General features: G+C 50.4%; 1 protein-coding gene across 8 annotated transcripts in view; it reads right to left on the reverse strand.

The window, feature by feature from the left end:
* Positions 1-19,357, reverse strand: part of TRRAP (transformation/transcription domain associated protein) — a 2,065,012-nt gene that overhangs the window by 1,229,905 nt on the left and 815,750 nt on the right. For all 8 annotated transcript variants that reach the window (XM_069647248.1, XM_069647247.1, XM_069647244.1 and 5 more), the window contains one exon: positions 2,138-2,308. In XM_069647248.1, the coding sequence (XP_069503349.1) occupies positions 2,138-2,308 (171 nt within the window). The remainder of the gene's footprint in view (positions 1-2,137; positions 2,309-19,357) is intronic.

The following is a 19,357-nucleotide window of genomic DNA, read 5'->3' on the forward strand; positions in this document are numbered from 1 at the left end:
GAAATGAGGGAGGTGCTCGAAAACTCCCTCTGCTTAGTCTCCAAGGAGACCCAAATGCACTCTGGCGTGATCGGCTGGCTGACTATCCGGCAAGGACAGCCACCCTGCTGGGTGAGCGGCAGCCAGGCTGGAATGAATAGGAGAAAACTGTTTAGAAAGGTGAGCCCCTTGGCTTGGAAGGCAGAGTCGACCACTAGAACGAAAGAACCGAAGACAAGCTGCAAGAGGACAGCTGCTGCAACTCCTGGACTGTTGGTTTGCCCGCCAAGTTCATCTCAACAGAGAAACCCTTCAAGGACGACTTCTCCTTTTGAGTTGGTGGGACCCATCAACTCGTAAGCCACCTGGATACCATTCTCGGAGCTGGTTGTATTTTCCTCAAAGTGCTGCAGGAAACCGAACAGCCAGGGAGTAGGACACCAGTTTGTGTATTTGACTATAGCTACCAGAATTGAAGTTTTGCCTTTGCCAGCTTTTTGACCAGTCCCAGTGCAGGAGTCCCCTGACATCCTCCCTCTTGTCCCCACGACTGAGGCTCAAGAACAGCGAGATCTGCAGGAACTGCCAGAAACAGACTTCTTCAGCTGCATCTTTTTCTTCATTGTAAGGTACTGTGAAAACCCGACCGAGAGAACTTACCTCTCACTGCGAAAGTGCTTGAAAGTTTGGCAACTTGCAGGCCTAGTCAGCTTGTGACCCAACATATGAATCTTTCTTTTACGAACTACTTCTGAGAACTTTGGAAAATACTTTTCCGTTTAACTTCCAGAACTGCTTTATCCTATACAAGACTTCAGCCCATTGACTTTGGCCTAACCTATTGCATTGACTCAACTCCTCTGGTGAACTCACACTATTTGCACTGTTTTAAGAGTAACTGTAATATTTGTTTTATTAACTTGTGCCTTTTTGCTCCTACTTCAAATGCTCTGAATGCCAGTTTGCTCTTCCTTCAAAGTCGTTTAAATGCCTCAGAACCTGATATTGTGAAGTACTTATTTTTGTGTGATATAGATTGCCTCCTTCTAGTGAATGTTTTATAAGTGACTGTGAAATAAATTAATAAGTGTTCCACAATAAGAGTCTATTTGAATACTTGTAATTATAGACCTCTGTGTAACACCCTTACAGCTCACATTCCCTCTTGAGATAGGCCTGACTGCTCAGAAGCGCTACCACAAAACTGTGTAGTATAGACTTATACCCAAGGTTGGTTTTGCTTACACCTGTAGTCTGAGTTGTGTGTAGTGATCCCAAAGGGTACTGCATACAAACTTTGCCCAACACTTCGGGTCTTGGAGGTTGCCTGATCTGTGGAGGTCGTCATCTTGTAGTGCATCTTGCAGTGCTAAGGTGTCCAGAACAGTCTCACAAGAGTGGAGAAACCAGTAACTAGCCGGACCCAATCACGATACCAAAAGACACCTCTGCAACCGCGGCCCCAAAGACTCCCTTGACTGGACAAAGCCGATAAGTAAATGGACCCTGCAGATTCAGGAACCCTGGATGGTTGATGAAAAATCAAAATAATGGGGAGTGAGCTTGCAAAGCTATTCCTACCCCACCACTACCACCAAAGGGTTGTAAATGTGTCAAGCTTGAACCCTATCTCCCCTTGCCTGACTAAGAAAGATGGGGCTATTGTCAGGTATCCTCCTTGGGCTTCCTTAAGAGTGGTGGGATTGGGAGAGATAATTTGTAAGAACTTAACTTACCTTTTTATTCAACTTCTGGAACATTTACTCACAACCGTTGGCTTTGCCAACTTTTTTTCGCGAATCACATAGCAAACACCTCTGCAAGGAATATTTATGATTTGCTATGATTTGTAAATCTAAAATGAATGAATGTTTAAGAAAAATGTACCTTCACTAAAAATATTAAAAACAAAATAACAAAGCTTATAGATGGAGCCAATGAACATTTCTAGCAGTCCATCCTGCAATGAGTAAACTGTTCTTCAACACTTGAGCATTCTTTTGAAACTGATCTATTAACATTTTACAATTTGATGCAGCACACATTACGCATTGCAAAACTATGTCTACACAGCAATACTTCTCTATCAAAGCCAAACACTGGATTGGTAGCTGGTATGTAAATGTGATACTAAGGCTCAGAAGAAACACAAACTTACCATCATTTGATCACAGAATTTATCGTTGAATGAATTGGGAAATAGCCGCGTGACAGAAGTCAGACGGTTGACAACGTTTAAAGTCAGGCTACGATAGTCACCCAGCATCATCAGTAAAGGCCTCATATGAGTGTGGATCTGATCGACCTCTATTGTAGCACCTTCCAAAAACTGAAAAGAAAAGTAATCCTTATTATCCAAGTTCAATCTTCTGGGAAAGAAAGCAAGTGATAAGTGCATTATTGAAACCAGTCTTTAAAATGTTTCTGCTATGAGCACAAATCCTCACATCAAATCAATATATTAAATAAAACATTTAACATTAACAAAACATTTTTTATTTGAAAATATATGCTCAGACTCAATACTATCCAGAAAAAGTGACCAATTGCCTTCAAACAAACAATGTACGACTGAAGTGACGCTCGGATTAGTGAGTCAAGAAAAAATACATTAAGGCAATCAAGAAAACAGATGAATGTTCCTTTTGCTCCACTTGAATCATAGGAAATCTTGCCAAATACATGATATGTACCAGAAGCAAGTAAGCAACAACTTAATCTCAGTTGACATTTTAAGATGGATTTCCAAAATCAACCCTCGGAATGGATTTTGGGAGGGCACCCTATTATGGTGAACAAGGAGACACTGAGAACAAGCCAAACCCAACCCATGTAGGGAAGCAGAGAGGTAAGGCTTAGTCTCAGGAGGGTTGTGAGAGTGGTCTATGGCAACAATGAGTCCACATGCATCGCTGTTAGGGAACATTCTCAGAAATGTGCTAATTCCCTCCACCTTAGAGACCCCCAGCAACTTTGATGGATTTTGAGGACTTGATTTTTTTTACCTGAAGAGAGTGCGACCCTTTTTTCCCCCACACTCATGTATTTTAATGTGATTTAGTACACCGTGTTTCTTTTGGTTGTGGAATCTGACCAACTCCACAGGCATCATCTTTTACATTGTGTCACACAGCACCTTCAATACAGTGGCACAGGGAAGTCTTTCAGATTTCCCAAAGGTTTAAATGCCTTCTCTGGGATAAACTACTGTTTCCCAGAGCAGTAAAGTGAAATTGACTTTACTTACATTCGTAACTTTCTAGACCCAGCACGCACTATTTTACAATAGGGTGCTGGAGGGGTTACCTAGTATCCCCTTTGTCTAGCTTCTCATGTAAACATGCTTATGTAACCCCTTTTTCACTGAATGGCTGGTGGCAGTGGTTTCACTTCAACTACCATGGTGTGCATTTACCGCGGGCTGCGTTCGCAGCTGCAGTAAAGCACCCAAGGGTGCCATTTTTGTCTAAACGGCCCGGTCTTCTTTCTTCCCCCAATTTCTTTGTGGAAATGTCCTTCTAGAGATTTACTCTGCGGGCCAAACCAGGTTTGGTCCCATTGTTCGCTTTGCCTTTGGCGGGATTCACGAGTGAAGCCCGCCTCTTGCTCGAGGGTGTCTGGGGTAGGCAGGAAGTGAGGGAGGTGCCCGAAGCACCCTGTGCTTAGTCTATCACCAGGTTTGAGACCATTTAAGCAATAATAGAGGATACTTATTAGAGGGGACGACGACCGGGCGCATGGAGGAAAGGGGACTATGGACTAAGAGTAAAGTAGTCACTACGGTGAGTAACTTTGTTATACTCCTACGTCTCGTCCCCTTTCCTCCATACTTTTGGGAGATTACCAAGCACTCCTTACAGAATAACGGGTTGATGGAACTCCTTTACTGAAAGAGGTTTTGAGAAAAGCTTGCCCGAACTGAGCATCAGCCCTGGAGTTCAGGTCTAAGCAGTAATGTTTCACAAAAGCTGGTGGGAAAGACCACGCAGCTACTTTGGCAACGGTTCGATGTGTTTACAGAGCGACCAATAGGTAGGAGGCAATGAGGGGAAAGCATAAGCTTTCATGTTGACCCACGAGCTGAAAAGAGGACCACCTCTGGCGTGCCGCATTGCTGGAAAAGTTGGAGATGATATTGCTGTTCATCTCACACTCGTAACCGATGCCGACTGGTACCTGAATTAATCTGCAGTCACATTGAGGTGACCCGGGATGTGTGGAGCCTGGAGCCAAACAATATGCTGGATAGGCCAGCCCAAATTTGCATGACAAGATCCACAAGGAGAGGAGAGTCTTTGTCGCCCTGCTTGTTGATGTAAAACCTCACTTTAAGGGCGGTATCTTAAAAGGCAGCTGTGACCCGCAGAGATTGGGCCGCCATTATCACACACCAGGGGTGAACTGCGTCACAGGAGCAAGAGAAGCAATAGTCTCCCCAGGGGAGTCAGGGGCCTTGCATGCCATCTGAGCCTTGAACAAGGAACCTCGGCAGAGCCGGTACTGGCAGATCTAGGGTGTTTAACTAGATGTGTCAGGGGCTTCCCTCTAGTGAGGATCCTCGGCAAACAATGTACTGGAAGGTACATGGTACGTGACCGCCTTCCTTCGCCCCCTCAACAGAACTGGTATCACCACAGCAGCGCGCGTGGAAAGGCATAGGGATATACCTTACAGCCAGGACCCTCGATGAGGGAGTCTCAATTCTGTTGGTGACCGATTTAGCCCCAAGCAGGGGAACCTCAGGTTTAACCCTGGTCTTATAGCCACCTCGAGAGGGGCCTCGAGCCAAGAATCGGTACAGTTAGCTCCAGATGGAGAAGCCTCAGGGCGAACCCAGGTATCCAAAGCCACAGCAGAACTGGGGTCAGCCTTAGCCCCAAATGGGGAACCTTGGAAGAAGATCTGGTATTGGGAGACCACTGCAGGGCCCCTCAGAGTAGTTTCCGGTGCGTCTCGCTGAGCTGAGACCAAAAAGAGTACCCGAATCTGAAGTGTTCTGCTCCCAAAGAGAACCGCAGATATTTCATATGCGGGCTCCAGAGAACATCAGATATTTCATATGCGGGCTCCTAGTCAGAATGTGCATTTACGCATCCTGGAAGACCATCACACTGAGACAATCACCCTTGCAAAGAGAGGACTTTATTTGGCAAGGGCGTGATCAACTTGAATTTACGGAAGAGAGGTTTGAAGGGTGGGGTAGGAGGAAATGGCAAACGAAAACCCACCTAAACGATGGACAAACCCCACCAGTCTTCCGTGATGGTTTGCCAAGACTCCAGATGAGACTAGATTGGTCCTCCCAACGAAGTGTAGTGTGACCGACAAAAAAATATCATTTGGTGATGTCGGCAGGGAGATTATCTGTCCCTGTAGAGGAGGCTGACAGCCGAGAGAAAAACCAACCACCTTGCCGCTGCCACTTAAGGCAGGGCTACCAACAGGAGTTTCAGATCGGTGCGCACTGCGACCCTGAAACCCCCTGATCCCAGAGAAGGACCGAGTCTGAGACGATAACCTCTGTGTACAAGGGGCCTTAGCTGAAGCTGCCGCCAGGACCAACAAACAGGCTCCTGTTGTCCAAATAGCGCGTAAAAAACTGCTCGGCCCCAAAGGAAAAGCTCCCAGCGCCAGTCGAAATAAAAGTTGGTGTAAGGGAGGTATCCAAAATGGCTGCCGTGGACCAAGGAGGCTGGGCCGCCATTTAGTCAACACCTGAAGAGAACTGCGTCATAGGAGAAATGAGGCACCTGTCCCCTCAGGGGATTCAGGGGACTTAAGAAAAACAGCCTTGAAACAAGGATCCTCGGCCGAGCCGGTGCTGGCAGATCTAGGATGTTTAGTGAACATCCTAAGAACTGACCCAGAATTAGCCTCCAATGGAGGAACCTCGGGAGAGCAAGTACTGGAAGGCCTGCTGCTGATCATCCTCTTTATCCCCTCGACAGAATCGGTACCACCACACCCCGAGACGGTTGAGGAATGTATCCTACCGACAGGACCCTTAGAAGATCCCTCAACTCCGTCGGTACTGTATTTAGAGGAACCTTGCGTTTTAACCCAGAATATATAGCTCCCTCAAGAGGGGCCTCGAGCCGTGGCTCAGTGTGACAAGCACCAGAAACGGAGACCTCAGGGCATACCCCGGTATCAGTGTAGAAAACTCCAGACATGAAGACCTCAGGGCGAACCCTGGCAACCAGAGCCAAAGACTAACTGAGCTGAAACTTAGCACCCAAATGGTGAACCTCGGAACCAAGTCCGGTTTTGGCAGGTCCTCTACGGGACCCACAGAACACACTGGTGCGCCTATTACGCCCTTGAGGCACCTCAGGGGAATCGCTGGTAACTGAGCTACACAAGCCCCTCCCGGTCATTGAATACTCTCACCGAGCGGGGCTGCTCATCGCCGTCCTCATGCGCTTAAGGCTCATCCCAACGAGGCGGAAACAGAAGACTGGTCCTCCACACCTAAGGCCTCAGGTTTTGAAAGAAAAACCGAATCGGAGCTGCCGGGGTGGAACAGGAGTGAAAAGACGCTTGAAATACAGCCTCATAGGGTCAGAGTGCCTGAGCATCTGAAACTTCCCAAAAAAATCATCCTCAGCCGAGGGCTTAGGAGGATGGTTGCCAGGAGGGTCCACCCCCAGCCGGGTCCACATAGATCAGAGGAGCAAAAGCATGAGGGAGCGAGACAGTATGAGGCAGCGGAGCTCACGCACGCCTGTCAAAGAAGGGCGGAACGGGTTTCTATTGCCAAAAGGAATGCTCGCAGCACCAGACGTTGCGAACGTAGGTGTAAGGGAGGTATCCAAAATGGCCACTGTAGGCCACGCAGGTTGGGCTGCCATTTGTCACCACCTGAAGATAAAAATGCATCACATGCGTAGCTGAGGCAATTGCCTCCTCAGGAGAGTCAGGGGGCTTAAGTAACACTTTAGCCTTACAAGGAACCTCGGCAGAGCCGGTACTGGGTGGTCTTGGATGCTTAGTCGACTTCAAACCAGTCTCAAAATTAGCCTCCAACGGAGGAACCTCTAAAAAACCGGTACCAGAGGGAATGCGGTCTGTGACCCCCCCACCTCTATGACCCCTCAACAGAACCTGTACCACCACAGCCCTGAGCGTGGGACGGTTGAGGACAATACCTCACCGTCAAGACCCTCAGAGAAGGCCTCTCAGATCTGTCGATATAGACTTTAACCTCCACAAGAGGAACCTAAGGTTTCAACCTGGTACGTAAAGCTCCCTTAAAAGAGGCCTCGAGTCGGGACTCGGTACAGGCTTTAGCCTCCACAAGAGGAACCTTTAACTTTAGCACCATGATGGTGAACCTCGGAACAATGTCCGGTACTGGCAGGTCTGTCAGAACCCTCCGAGGAATCTCTGGTACGCCTGTTAGGCATTTGGGGCACTGCAGGGGAAACCCTGGTGACAGAGCTACAAGAAAGGCTCTTAAAGTACTCCCTCATGGGGTCAGAGTGCATAACTGTCTGAAACACCCCGAAAAAGGCATCCTCTGACGAAGAGGCTGCCAGGAAGCGAGACCGTTTGCAGTAGTGGCATACCTTAGCCTTGTTAAGAGGAACCTCAGAACAGAGTCTGGTCTTAATAGCTCCCTCAACTGGTGCCTCGAACCGTGGTTCGGTACAGAAAGCCTCAACAGAGGCCTCAGGGCACACCCCAGTGTCTGTGTGGGAAGCTCCAGACAAGGAGACCTTGGAGCGAACTCCGGTACCCAATGCCTCAGCACGACTATGCTGCCTATTAGCACCCGATCAGTGAATCTCGAATCGTGACCCGGTATAGGCAGTCTCCTCGCAGAAACCCTCAGAGAAAACCCTTGTATGCCTATTAAGCCTGCAAGCTTTTGAAGCCCCTCCCGGATTTGGAGGACCCCGGGAAGGAGTCCCGCGGCCGGGGAGCCGTGAAAAGGAACAAGTTGCTTACCTGTAACTGTTGTTCTCCAGCATGGGTCTGGCATGGATTCACATGCTCATGAATATTCCCCGTCGTCAGGCTGGGAATCCTCGGTAAAGAAAAAATCAGTATCAGTTTCGTTTCTGATCTGATCTGTCTTTCGTAGTAGTAACCAATCACTGATCTCTGCGTCATACTGACCACAGCCAATGACTGCCCTCTACCTAAGCCCCGCCTCTGGCAGCCATCTTCAGATTTGGTAGCACGTGAAGTGGCAGTATGACCAAGTGAAGAGCCGCAGAGGGGTAGGCGGGAGGGTTCGCATGTGAATCCATGCCAGACCCATGCTGGAGAACAACAGTTACAGGTAAGTAACTTGTTCCTTCTCCAGCATGGGGTCTGGCATGGATTCACATGCTCATGAATAAAGAATACATAGCAGTACACACATGCACAACCACGGGAGGTGGCAAAGGCTCAACATTAAGCATTACATCAAACTCAACATTAAGCAATTCTTACCTCCTCACCAGGCTCACCTTAGGCGAACAGGTTGCGCAGCACTGCTTGGCCGACCCTGGACTCCTCCCTGGAATCCCGATCGACGCAGTAGAATTTCGTGAAGGTGTGCGTCGACCTCCACGTAGCAGCCCTGCAGATGTCCAGCAAGGGCACACCAGATAGGAACGCCGTGGTAGCTGCGATCACTCTGGTGGAATGGGCTCTCGGACGGCCAGGCAGCGGTCGGTTTGCCAACCGATGACAGTACATGATACAGCCGGAGAGCCATCTGGAAATGGAGGCCTTTGAGAGAGCCTTCCCCTGATTGACAGGTCCAAAGTTCACAAAAAGTTGGGACGTCTTCCGAAAACACTTCGTGCGGTCCACGTAGAACTTCAGCGCTCTAGCCACATCCAGCGAGTGCAAAGTCCTTTCGGCCGGCGACGAAGGCGACGGGAAGAAAACAGGCAACACCAAGGGTTCGTTGAGGTGGAAGTCCGACGGCACCTTGGGCATGAAGGAGGGGTGCGTCCTGAGCACTACCCTCGTGTCGTGAAAAGTCAAGTACGGGGGCTTGCAGGAAAGGGCCTGGATCTTTCCCACTCTTCGTGCGGAGGTGATGGCCACAAGAAACGCTGTTTTCCACGACAAGAACTTCAACGGAGCCGAGTGCAGAGGCTCGAACGGAGGTCCCATGAGCTTGGTCAGCACCAAGTTGGGCTCCCACGCCGGGGCCGGAGCCTTCACCGGCGGGAACGATCTGAACAGTCCCTTCATGAATTCTTTCACCAGACGATGAGACCACAAAGACGTCCGCCCCGTGGTTCTGGTGTATCGGGAGATCGCAGCAAGATGAATCTTGATGGACGCGCGCGCCAGTCCAGCCTTGGCCAGCGTCAGAAGGTACGGCAGTACCTGGGGAGCCGTAATCCGTAGAGGGTTAATCTTCTGTGCGTGGCACCAGACAGAGAACCTCTTCCATTTGTGTCCATAGCATTTAAGAGTTGAGGACGCCCTGGCCTTTGCAAGAACCTCTCTGCAGTCGGCCGGTATGTCGTATCCTCCAAACTCTAACGCTGCAGGAGCCAGGCCTGCAAGTTCAGCGACTTCGGATCGTGATGGAGGATGGCGCCTCCTTCCCTGGAGAGAAGATCCGCGTCCACTGGCAGCTTGATTGACGGGGACGCTGACAAGTCCATAAGGTCCGGGAACCATATCTGCCTCGGCCACGCAGGTGCGACGAGGAACATCCTGCACCGTGACCTCTTGAGCTGGTTGATGAGCCGGATCAGCAATGGCAATGGAGGGAACGCGTATAGAAACAGGCCCTCCCAGGGGAACGAGAAAGCATCGCCCATGCTCCTCGGCTGGGGAAACCTGCTGGCGAACCTCCGGCAATTGGAGTTCGTCGCCGTCGCGAACAGATCGATCTGGGGAGTGCCCCACCATCGGAAGAGGCGGTCCACTAGATCCTGTCGTAATTCCCACTCGTGGCACGAGCGCAGCTCTCTGGTGAGCGAGTCGGCGATGGTGTTTATCCCTGCCAGATGAAACGGCACCAGAAACATCCCTTGGGCGACGGCCCAATGCCACAGATCCTGCACCTCCTTGGACAGGGCTGGGGATCTGGTACCGCCCTGCTTCCTGATGTAGAACATGGTGGTGGTGTTGTCGGTGAAGATCCTCACCACCTTGCCCTTGAGGGACGGAAGGAAGGACTTGAGGGCCCAAAACACTGCACGGAGCTCCAGGACGTTGATATGGAGGGACTTCTCCGTCGGAAGCCAAAGGCCTCTCGCGTGCAGATTTTCGGTGTGCGCTCCCCTCCCTTCCAGGGAGGCATCCGTGGTCGCTGTCTCCTGGTGGCCGGGGGTCTGGAAGTCCATGCCCGCTGTCAGATGCGCGTGGGTGCCCCACCACCGGATCGCTCGTCGGAAACTCTCGTCGAGTGTGATCCTCTCCTTGAAGCTGCCCGTCGTCTGGATCCAACGCGCGTCCAGGAACTCCTGCAACGGGCGCATCCGGAGCCTGCACAGGCGGATGAGATAAATGCAAGAAGACATCATTCCGAGGAGGGACTTGATGGACCTCACACTGGCCGCGTCCGCAACCAGCATCCGCTGCACCTTGCCCAAGATGGCCCTCGTCCTTTCCTCCGACGGAGAGGCCAGAAGCGACACTGTGTCGAGCTTCGCTCCCAGAAACAGTGCGTCTTGCGCGGGCACCAGGTGGGACTTGGCGTAGTTTATGGAGAATCCCAGGTCCGTGAGTAGTTGGACGGTCCTTGCCGTGTGCTCCACGGCGAGCTCCTTCGTCTTTGCTCGGATGAGCCAGTCGTCCAGGTAGGGGTAGACGTGGATCCCCTCTCGGCGCAGCTGCGCCGCCACCGGTGCGAGGCACTTGGTGAACACCCTGGGTGCCGACCTCAATCCGAAGGGAAGGGCTCTGAACTGGTAGTGACGCCCTTGGACCACGAACCTGAGAAACTTTTGGTGTCCCTTTAGGATGGGAATATGGAAGTAGGCATCCTCCAAATCCAACGACGACAGGAAATCGCCCTCCTCCAGTTGACCCAGGACGTGTTGGAGGGTGACCATCCGGAACTTCTGTGCCTTGATGAATTTGTTCAGTCGTCGTAGGTCCAGGATGGGACGCCATCCTCCCGTCTTCTTCTTCACGAGGAAGTATCTTGAGTAAACTCCAGAGCCCCGAAGCCTCTTTGGGACGAGCTCGATGGCGCCCTTCTTGAGCATCGCCTTTACCTCCAAGAGCAGTTGAGGGACGTGATGTTCTTTCCTGGCCACAGGGGGGACGCGCGGGCACCTCTTTAGAAACTCGAGCGCGTGACCCTGAGCCAGGGCGTCCAGCACCCAACGGTCGGTGGAGATGGACTCCCACACGCTGACGAAGCTCGCCAGCCGGCCTCCCACCGACCCCACGGCCGGTTCAGTCCTGCTTCGACGAGGCTTTGCCGCCTTGTCCTCCTTGGCGACGACGGCGGGGTCCGCCTGACTTGCCTCGTCCCCTGTAAGCTTCCTGTGACGACGAACGGGCCGCTTGACGGTAGGTGGAAAATCCGCCGCTGGAACCTTTGGAGGCACCCTGTTTGCCTCCGCCGCTCCGAAAGGGCGGCCGCCGTTGCTGGAGAACCCCAAGAGCCCGGGCCGTCTCCGTGTCCGCCTTGATGGCTTGAAGGGAATCGTCCACTGCTTTCCCAAACAGGTTGTTTCCGTCGAACGGCATGTCCAAGACTCTGGTCTGCACGTCCTGACGGAAGTCAGTAGCCTTGAGCCATCCACGCCGCCTAAGGCACACGCCGTTGCCCAACTGGCAAAATCCAGTGTCAGCGATGTCCGTCGCAATCGTAATGGCGTGGTCCGACGCCACCTCTCCTTCCTGCAAGATCTCAAGGGCTTCCGCCCTCTTGTCGTCTGGTAGGAAGTCCAGCAGGGGGACCAGTTTGTACCACAACTCTCTGTCATAGCGGGCTACGATAGCCAAGGCGTTGGCCGCCTTAATCGTCGTCTGCGTCCCATCGTGTCTAATTTCTTTCCCTCGCCGTCCGGTAGGGAGGTTGATGTAGAGGCCGCACCCCCCCCGCTTTCTTCCTGGCCGCCGCAGAGACGACCGAGTCCGGGGTCGGCTGTGCCCGAAGGCACAAGGGGGCCGCGTCCGGGACCCGGTACTTCTTCTCGTACCGATCCCTTCTAGCCGGCGTCGTGGATGGGTTCTTGAGGAGGGCGAGGCCCTCATCCCAAATATCGTCTAGTAGAGGTACAGCGAGGACCGTCTTCCCCTTGGTCTCGCGCCGTTGATAAAGGAAACCTTCCTTCTTCTCTTCCGGGCAGAGCTGGAAAAGCTCGGATGCCCTGGCGATCATGGAGTGAAACGATCCAATCTCGTCGGGCAGGGAAGCCCGGGTGGGAGGTGACGACGGGAGATCCTCGTCGTAAACCTCGTCGTCTGTACCCGTCGCGGCCGTGTCAGTCCCCGTATCATCCCCACGTGTCGTGGACGGGGAGGAGGGCTGAACAGGGCGCGATGGCTGAAAAGGAGGTGGAGGATGAATCCTTCTTCTCTTAGGGGGAGGGCTCCCAGAAGGGCCTGGCTCCTGGTCCCCGGTCGGGAGCGGTTCCTCCGTTGGTGGTAACGGCAGTCTCGTCCTCATCTCCAAGCATAAGGACTGAATAGCCAACAAAATGGTCGCCGAGTTGTCTTGCGGCACTGGTTGAGGGGAGTCCGAGGGGCGGTCAGGAGCCCCGTCGGCACCCTCGACGTTCTCGTCGTCTCCTACGTCGGGGTCCCTCCCGACGGGCTGGTCTTCTTCCACGCCAACGCCGTGGCTTAAGACTTGGATCAGCTCCTCCTCAGAGGTTGAGGCCGAATCCACGACGACCTCCTGCCCCCCCTTTTTCTTCTCCGTCGGAGGTTTCACGGGGGTCCTGTCGATGGGCATGAAAGAGGACTCCCTCCGCGGTGGCAGGGAGACTCTGGGCCTCGAGGTCGCCACCACTGGTGTAGCCTCCACAGGCTGAGCCAGGGCCGCCGCGACTGTCTCGATAGAGGCCTTGGCCGGGTGGATTAAGGCTTTCACCACCTTAGGTACGCTCACCGCCTTCTCCTTGGGGGGAGGGTCACCGCCTTGCTCCCCCTCCGATGGGGCCTTCGAGCTCGACCGGGGTCTCTCCAGGAGCTTCGCCAGGGGCTCGGCCTTCCTCTTACCCGAGCCAGAGCGTTAGCTCGTGGTTGATGGCGCCAGGGAGGATGCGCCCTGCCTGGCGCCCGTAGAGCCCGACCGTTCGGCGCTCCCGGTGCCAGCGGACTTGCGTTGCTTGGCCTTCTGTTGGACCCCCGTCGCCGGGGCGCCCTCAAAGGTCTTAGAAGACTGCTCGGACTTCTTCTTCTTCTCGCCTGACGGGCTCTTTCCTTCCAGCCAGTTGGCGAGACGTTGATGGCAGTCCTTCATGGTCCGCTCCGACATATTGCCGCAAAACGCACAGTCCTTCTCCACGTGCGTCTTGTCCTCATGTAGGCAGTAAAGGCAAAGGGAGTGTTCGTCCTCCTTAAAGACATTCTGAAGCTGGCATCCAGGGCAGACCCTGAAAAGCTTTCCGGGCGTCGAGCTTCCCTTCTCCTGGGCCATGTCCGAGATGGGCCTGAGAAACTTCTGGAGTCCTCCAAAAGCGTGGCTCGACGAAATCTTCACCCTTGAGGGGCGTAGACGAATCTGACACGGGTCCCCGTTAATCGGATGAAGAGACGGTGGAGCTTGAGGCTCTTTTGACCGAAAAAAGAGAAATTTTTCTGAGAAAAAACGTGAAAAAAGCACTAACGCTCGAGAGCAATAGCACGAGGATCCCAACACTTGAACGTGCGGTAAAAATCTGAAGATGGCTGCCAGAGGCGGGGTTTAGGTAGAGGGCAGTCATTGGCTGTGGTCAGTATGACGCAGAGATCAGTGATTGGTTACTACTACGAAAGACAGATCAGAAACGAAACTGATACTGATTTTTTCTTTACCGAGGATTCCCAGCCTGACGACGGGGAATATTCATGAGCATGTGAATCCATGCCAGACCCCATGCTGGAGAAGTAAAGAACTTACCGGGCGTCTCTTCTTTCTGTCAATGAAGAGTTGGAAATGCGATGGAGGAACCTTCTGGAAGATTTCCTCCTACCTATGAAGATGACGTTGAAGTGCACTAACCGAAAGGGAGTCGCAGAAAAAACACGAGTCCCAACGGTGATCCGGTCCCAGACACTCCAAGCAGAGAGAATGGGGATCCGCCCTAGCAAAGTGACGCTCGCAAGAAGAACAAGTGGAAAATCCGAGACACTCCGGCATAGACTGAGGACTATGCGACCGCAGATCCGGAGCAGGAGACAAGGACAACGGGAAAGAAAAAAGGTCTTCGTAGTGATGCTAGTGCGTCCAGCCCTGACCGCACAGAGAAAAGGACTGAAGGACGGCCACGTGCGGTACCCCGCGTAAAAAGAGAAGGACAGATTTTCAATGTGATGCTTTTTTACTAAAGTGCTCCGGTCCCGTCCCACAGGACAGAATGTCCCAAAAGTATTTGTCTTTTTACTGTTTGGGTACATTTTTCATATTGCACAAAACATCTTTCAATGTAGTGCAAAGGGGATACTTTTGTATTACAGTAGACTTACATCAAAGGGATTTTTGGTTACTTTTAAATGCGCATAAAGACAATTGGGTGGCAGTGGTTACATTTTTACAATGTTTGCTACATTTGTAGTTGGCTCATGAGATTTGTTGCTTGTTCTTTGGCCATTTTGTTCCTCTTGTGCCTTCTCAAGTCAGGAATTCCCTTTTATGGTCTTGCATTTGCCCGGGAAAGCTGCTGTTTTCACAGGCTAGTGCATGCCATGTGTGTGTTGGCCCCAGGAAGTGGGTTGGGACTGTCTGGTCCCAATCCACACACTGGTGCCAGTAAGTCTGGGTGTGCATGCATGAGTCAGACTCACAGTGGTCCCTGACTGGAGCACTGCTGGTGTGTGGGCAGACCTTCCCATTGGAGGGCTGAGTCTGATCACTCACCTGAAGTTGGGATAAGAAGAGGAGTCCTCCAGCCATTCCAGCAGATCAGAAGAGGAACTAAATGTCCTGTGTAGCTTTGCAGATGAAAAAAGACCTGAGGAAGAATCCTGAAGAGGCCTGGCGATCAATTCTTGCTGCTGTTCCAGTGAAGCCCTGTCTGGCTACTGATCTCAGAAGACACTTGCTGGTGCTTCACCCCTTTGAACTGGTGACAACAACCGGTCGTGATGTCTTCTCGCGTTCCTGCAGCCTGGAGTTTATGGAATCATGCCTGGGCCAACCGGTGGGGTGACCAACTCCATTTTGGGCTACCGCACCAGAAGCGTCACCATTCCGTGGTTTCGCCAGGAACTTCGGTGGTCTCCAGCTAGTCCCATAAGTCGCCTTCCTGCAACGTTTAAATGTCCCAGCATGAAAGGGTCTAGAACTGGAAGACTTTCTTTGACTGTGACTACTGAAATGACTGTCAACTGCGCAGTGACAATCGCTGGAACCGGCCATTCCACGTCTGGTAGAATGTCAGAAATGTCCTGCATCAGTGCCAGCTGCATTCGTCCACTAAAAAGGGTTGCATTCTGCCCGTGGACCCGACTAGAAATTTGCTTGCATCTACAGGGTCATGGTCATCTACTACTGGATTCAATGGTGGGAAAACCTACCACCAGCGATCCTCCTTCGACCTGCCAAGTCTTGTGAAAAATCAGAGTACTGTGGAATTGGATAAAATGAGGAGCCTGGGATTGTTATCATTATGATGAAATCATAAGTAGCCTCTGTTAGAATCACCATTACCCATTCACCATTATCCAATCATTACTCTTTGCAATGGAATCATTCCATTATTTGCATTATGTTTAGTTCTGATTAGTACATTGCTGAAGTAGACAATGTCATTTGCAATATGCTTTTAGAATGATGCTGTATGTATATAGTGCTTGCCATTTAGAATGATAGAGAAACATGTTGCCACTTTGCCATTTGAAATAGAATGACACTTGCCATATATTTGAAGTGCCATGTAGTGTTTTAGAGACACGATATATACTCAGCATGATATGCTTTGTATTCATGCTTGCATTAGAAATAACGCTTAGGCTGAGAGAGAAAATGCATTGCTTGCACTACACACACAGTGTCATATTCCATTTAGAATGACACACATTGTTATGCTTTATAGAGACACATTTAGAGATATGATTGACACACATGTATGTATGTATGATTGAGTATACACCTAGAATGAGTTTTGCATTTAGCTAGTTCTTGCATTGCGAGAGAAATGTTACACACTAGGAAGCATTCAGAACAAAACACGAGGCCTATGAGCCATTTTTTGATGGAGAAAGACAGAAGTTGCTCAGTGCGGAGAAATGTTATGGTACACTGTTCGTAAACATTGGCAGACATACACAGATAACATGAACCCTTGTCCGAGATGGAAGCTTATCAGCATACTCAAAAGGCCAAGGCAAAGAGATATGATGTCACGCTGATAGCACACGACAGGACATGCCGTGCAAGTAACACACACGCAAACAGCAGACTGACAGGCATTTTGCTAAACGATGAGGGAGAGACATTCTTAGACATTCTGTGCGTCATAGAACACTATAAACAGGAGGCTAGAATGGGCTTGAGTTGTTGGTTGCTGGAGGCTGCACGAGAGTGGGACTGCACTAGAGTTGGGGAGAGCCACAGAGATCGAGAGTTGGCACACACACACCCCCCTACGCCCCCCCCTGGGGAAACCAGACGGGGATTGTTTAGAGTGATAGTGTGGATTTGCCCATGAAGGTGATGGATGCTTGCGCTTGCATTAGATTGCATTAGAACCACACACTTGCAGCACAGGCTTACAGAGTTACTGCATGGTAGCTTTGCACCAGAAGTATAAAAGGTGCAAATTAGACATAGCATTAGAACTGCCTGCATTGTCATGTATTATGCTTAGCTGTGTGTATATAAATAAATGTATCCCATTGTTATAAATTGAATCGATTCTTTGTGTTTTCTTTGTGTCTTAGTGTTATTTGTTATTGCCCACGGTAGTAAGATAGGTGTATGTTATTAGAACACATTGCACATAGGGCCTGATATGAATGCAGTCAAAGGGGGGGGTATAGTGATCCACACCCACAATAGGTGGTTGTCAGATTGTCCAAGTTTGTCTGAAGACCGGTGGTTGTGGTTGCCCAAGGGGGGGCAACACGACGGTTAGGGGTTTGGGTTTTTCAGACTGACAGTACCGGTGGTGAGTAGTCGCCATACTTACCAGTGGCCCTATCTCCTCCATACTAAAGTTTGTGAAGAACTTTGATTGGTTTCAAACTACTTTGCTTAGGCAACACTTGTTGCAAAAGCCATCCAAAAGATAGAAAAGTACTTAACTGAACAGTGAACTCTTTTGGGCTGATCTTCATAACCACTGGAACATTTCCCAAACCTTTTCCCAACTTACAAAAGTACTTGTGTATCTTTGGGCACAAAGACCCATTCAACTTAGGGTTGGACTTTACAAGTTTGGGTACCTATTGTTGTGGACTGTTGCTGCAATTGTTAACTACTTACCTTCCCTTTCAGGTATTGTAATGTAGGCCTTCTGAAGCTTTTGGATCTGCTTAGAATCACATGCTTTGCATAGACTAGACTAGAGAGCAGTACCTGGAGAAGGTGGTAGGTTGTTAGAAGGTACAGCAGTAAAAGATGTCCTAAAACCACCTGACCCATGTGTGTCTCAACTTGTGAATGTGTATCTAAGCAGTAGTGCTGTGTGAAGGTGTCAATTGAACTCCAAGTAGACATTTTGCAAAGGGAGTGTTACAAAAGTCCACCTTAGGTAGTGTTAGGACTGATTTTTTATACTCTGGCCTGGTGGACAGATGTATAGAAGGCCAACCTATATAGTGACAGGGACAACTCTGGGGAGCTGTAGCCAAACCAGTTCAAGGTAGGAAGGCGAGTTGTGAAGGCTAAGTCTCAAGAGGTGATGCGCTTGTAAGGGGTCCACAATGAGTACACACAGCAAAGCAGTCGAGGAGCACACTTTGCCAAACAGGTATATACTTCATTAATTATGGCCAAATAACTGTGGAAAAATGACTATAATTGGGTAATAATACACAATACAAAAAATATGATGCATATATACAACTACTGGTGTAGGGAAAATAACATATCAAACCCCTCAAAAGAAATGTACGGATTAATAGTTGCACCATTGGTCCACAGATAATCAACCATAACTTCCGAAGTCCAACCCTAAGTTGTCTGGGGTCTTGTGCCCAAAAGTCCAGCAAAAATTCCACATAGATTGTGAAGCTGGAAAAAATGAAGGTATGGTCTCTGGGGTCCAGTGAACAGTTCCAAGTGTCAGGGTACAACTTAATCTAACTATCAAACATGTTCCCAACTTTCGTGGTGCTAGTGTGAACAAGCCTTGGCAACGCCAAGTGTTAGAAAAGTTTTATAAAAGTTAAACTTTTAAAGTGAGTTTAGGGGGCAAGTACGTATCGTTATAACTCGCCCCATTTACTCCAATTCTTCATGCGACTTGGAAGGTCAGTTGAACAAGATCCAAGGTCGCTTTTCCCGCCGTCAGCCTCATGTCTTGATCCCTACTGGTTGCAGGTTCGAGCAGCTCTCCGATCAGTGTCTGATACTGGTACAGGGTCTCTCAGTGGAAAAATGCAGCAAAACTCTATGCAGGACCCCTCTCAGGACAGGAATGGACGCAGGTAAGCAATTTCAGACGATGGCCACTGGTGCACAGCGACGCAAGGGACTCACTTGCCGCTGTCAGACTTTCCCTCCTATCCCAGGTCCCCCTTGATGCTAGGATCACACAATTTTGCAGAGTTAAGTCTGATATGACAAGCTGAGGATCCCCCAAGTTCCAGGCCTCAACCTGGAACGGCAATGTCTGCAGAACAGTAGCCCAAACTCAGAGCTGTTCATCCACAGGGCGGTCCTGGAGCATTTCCGTAGGCTCTCCTTTGAAGGACTCCAAGCTGATGTCGGGAATGGATGTTCCCTCCACTCCAAGGGTTGCAGCTCCTATGCAGGACTGCTGGAGATCTTACAGAGGACAGGGCTCTACAAGAAACCGGTCCACAGTCTCCTTGCATGTCTTGTAGCTGGACAGCAGTCTTGACTCCTTCAATTTCTTCCAGGATCTCTCCAGAGTGGGTGCAGGGGTCCTCCTCTTATTAAAAAAGCCAGTTAAGAGCAGCAGCCCGCACTAGCAAATTACATCTCTGCCCCACACACAGACCAGCAGTGGTACGTTATATATATATATATATATATATAAATCTCTTTATAGCAAGCGTCTATATGCTTTTTCTACCTTGCGTTACAGCGTAGTTACAGTTATTGATCAGCAAGTTACTTCATTTT

This window comes from Ambystoma mexicanum, chromosome 2q (genome assembly GCF_040938575.1).
Source record: "Ambystoma mexicanum isolate Mex_15411 chromosome 2q, UKY_AmexF1_1, whole genome shotgun sequence".
Taxonomy (NCBI): domain Eukaryota; kingdom Metazoa; phylum Chordata; class Amphibia; order Caudata; family Ambystomatidae; genus Ambystoma; species Ambystoma mexicanum.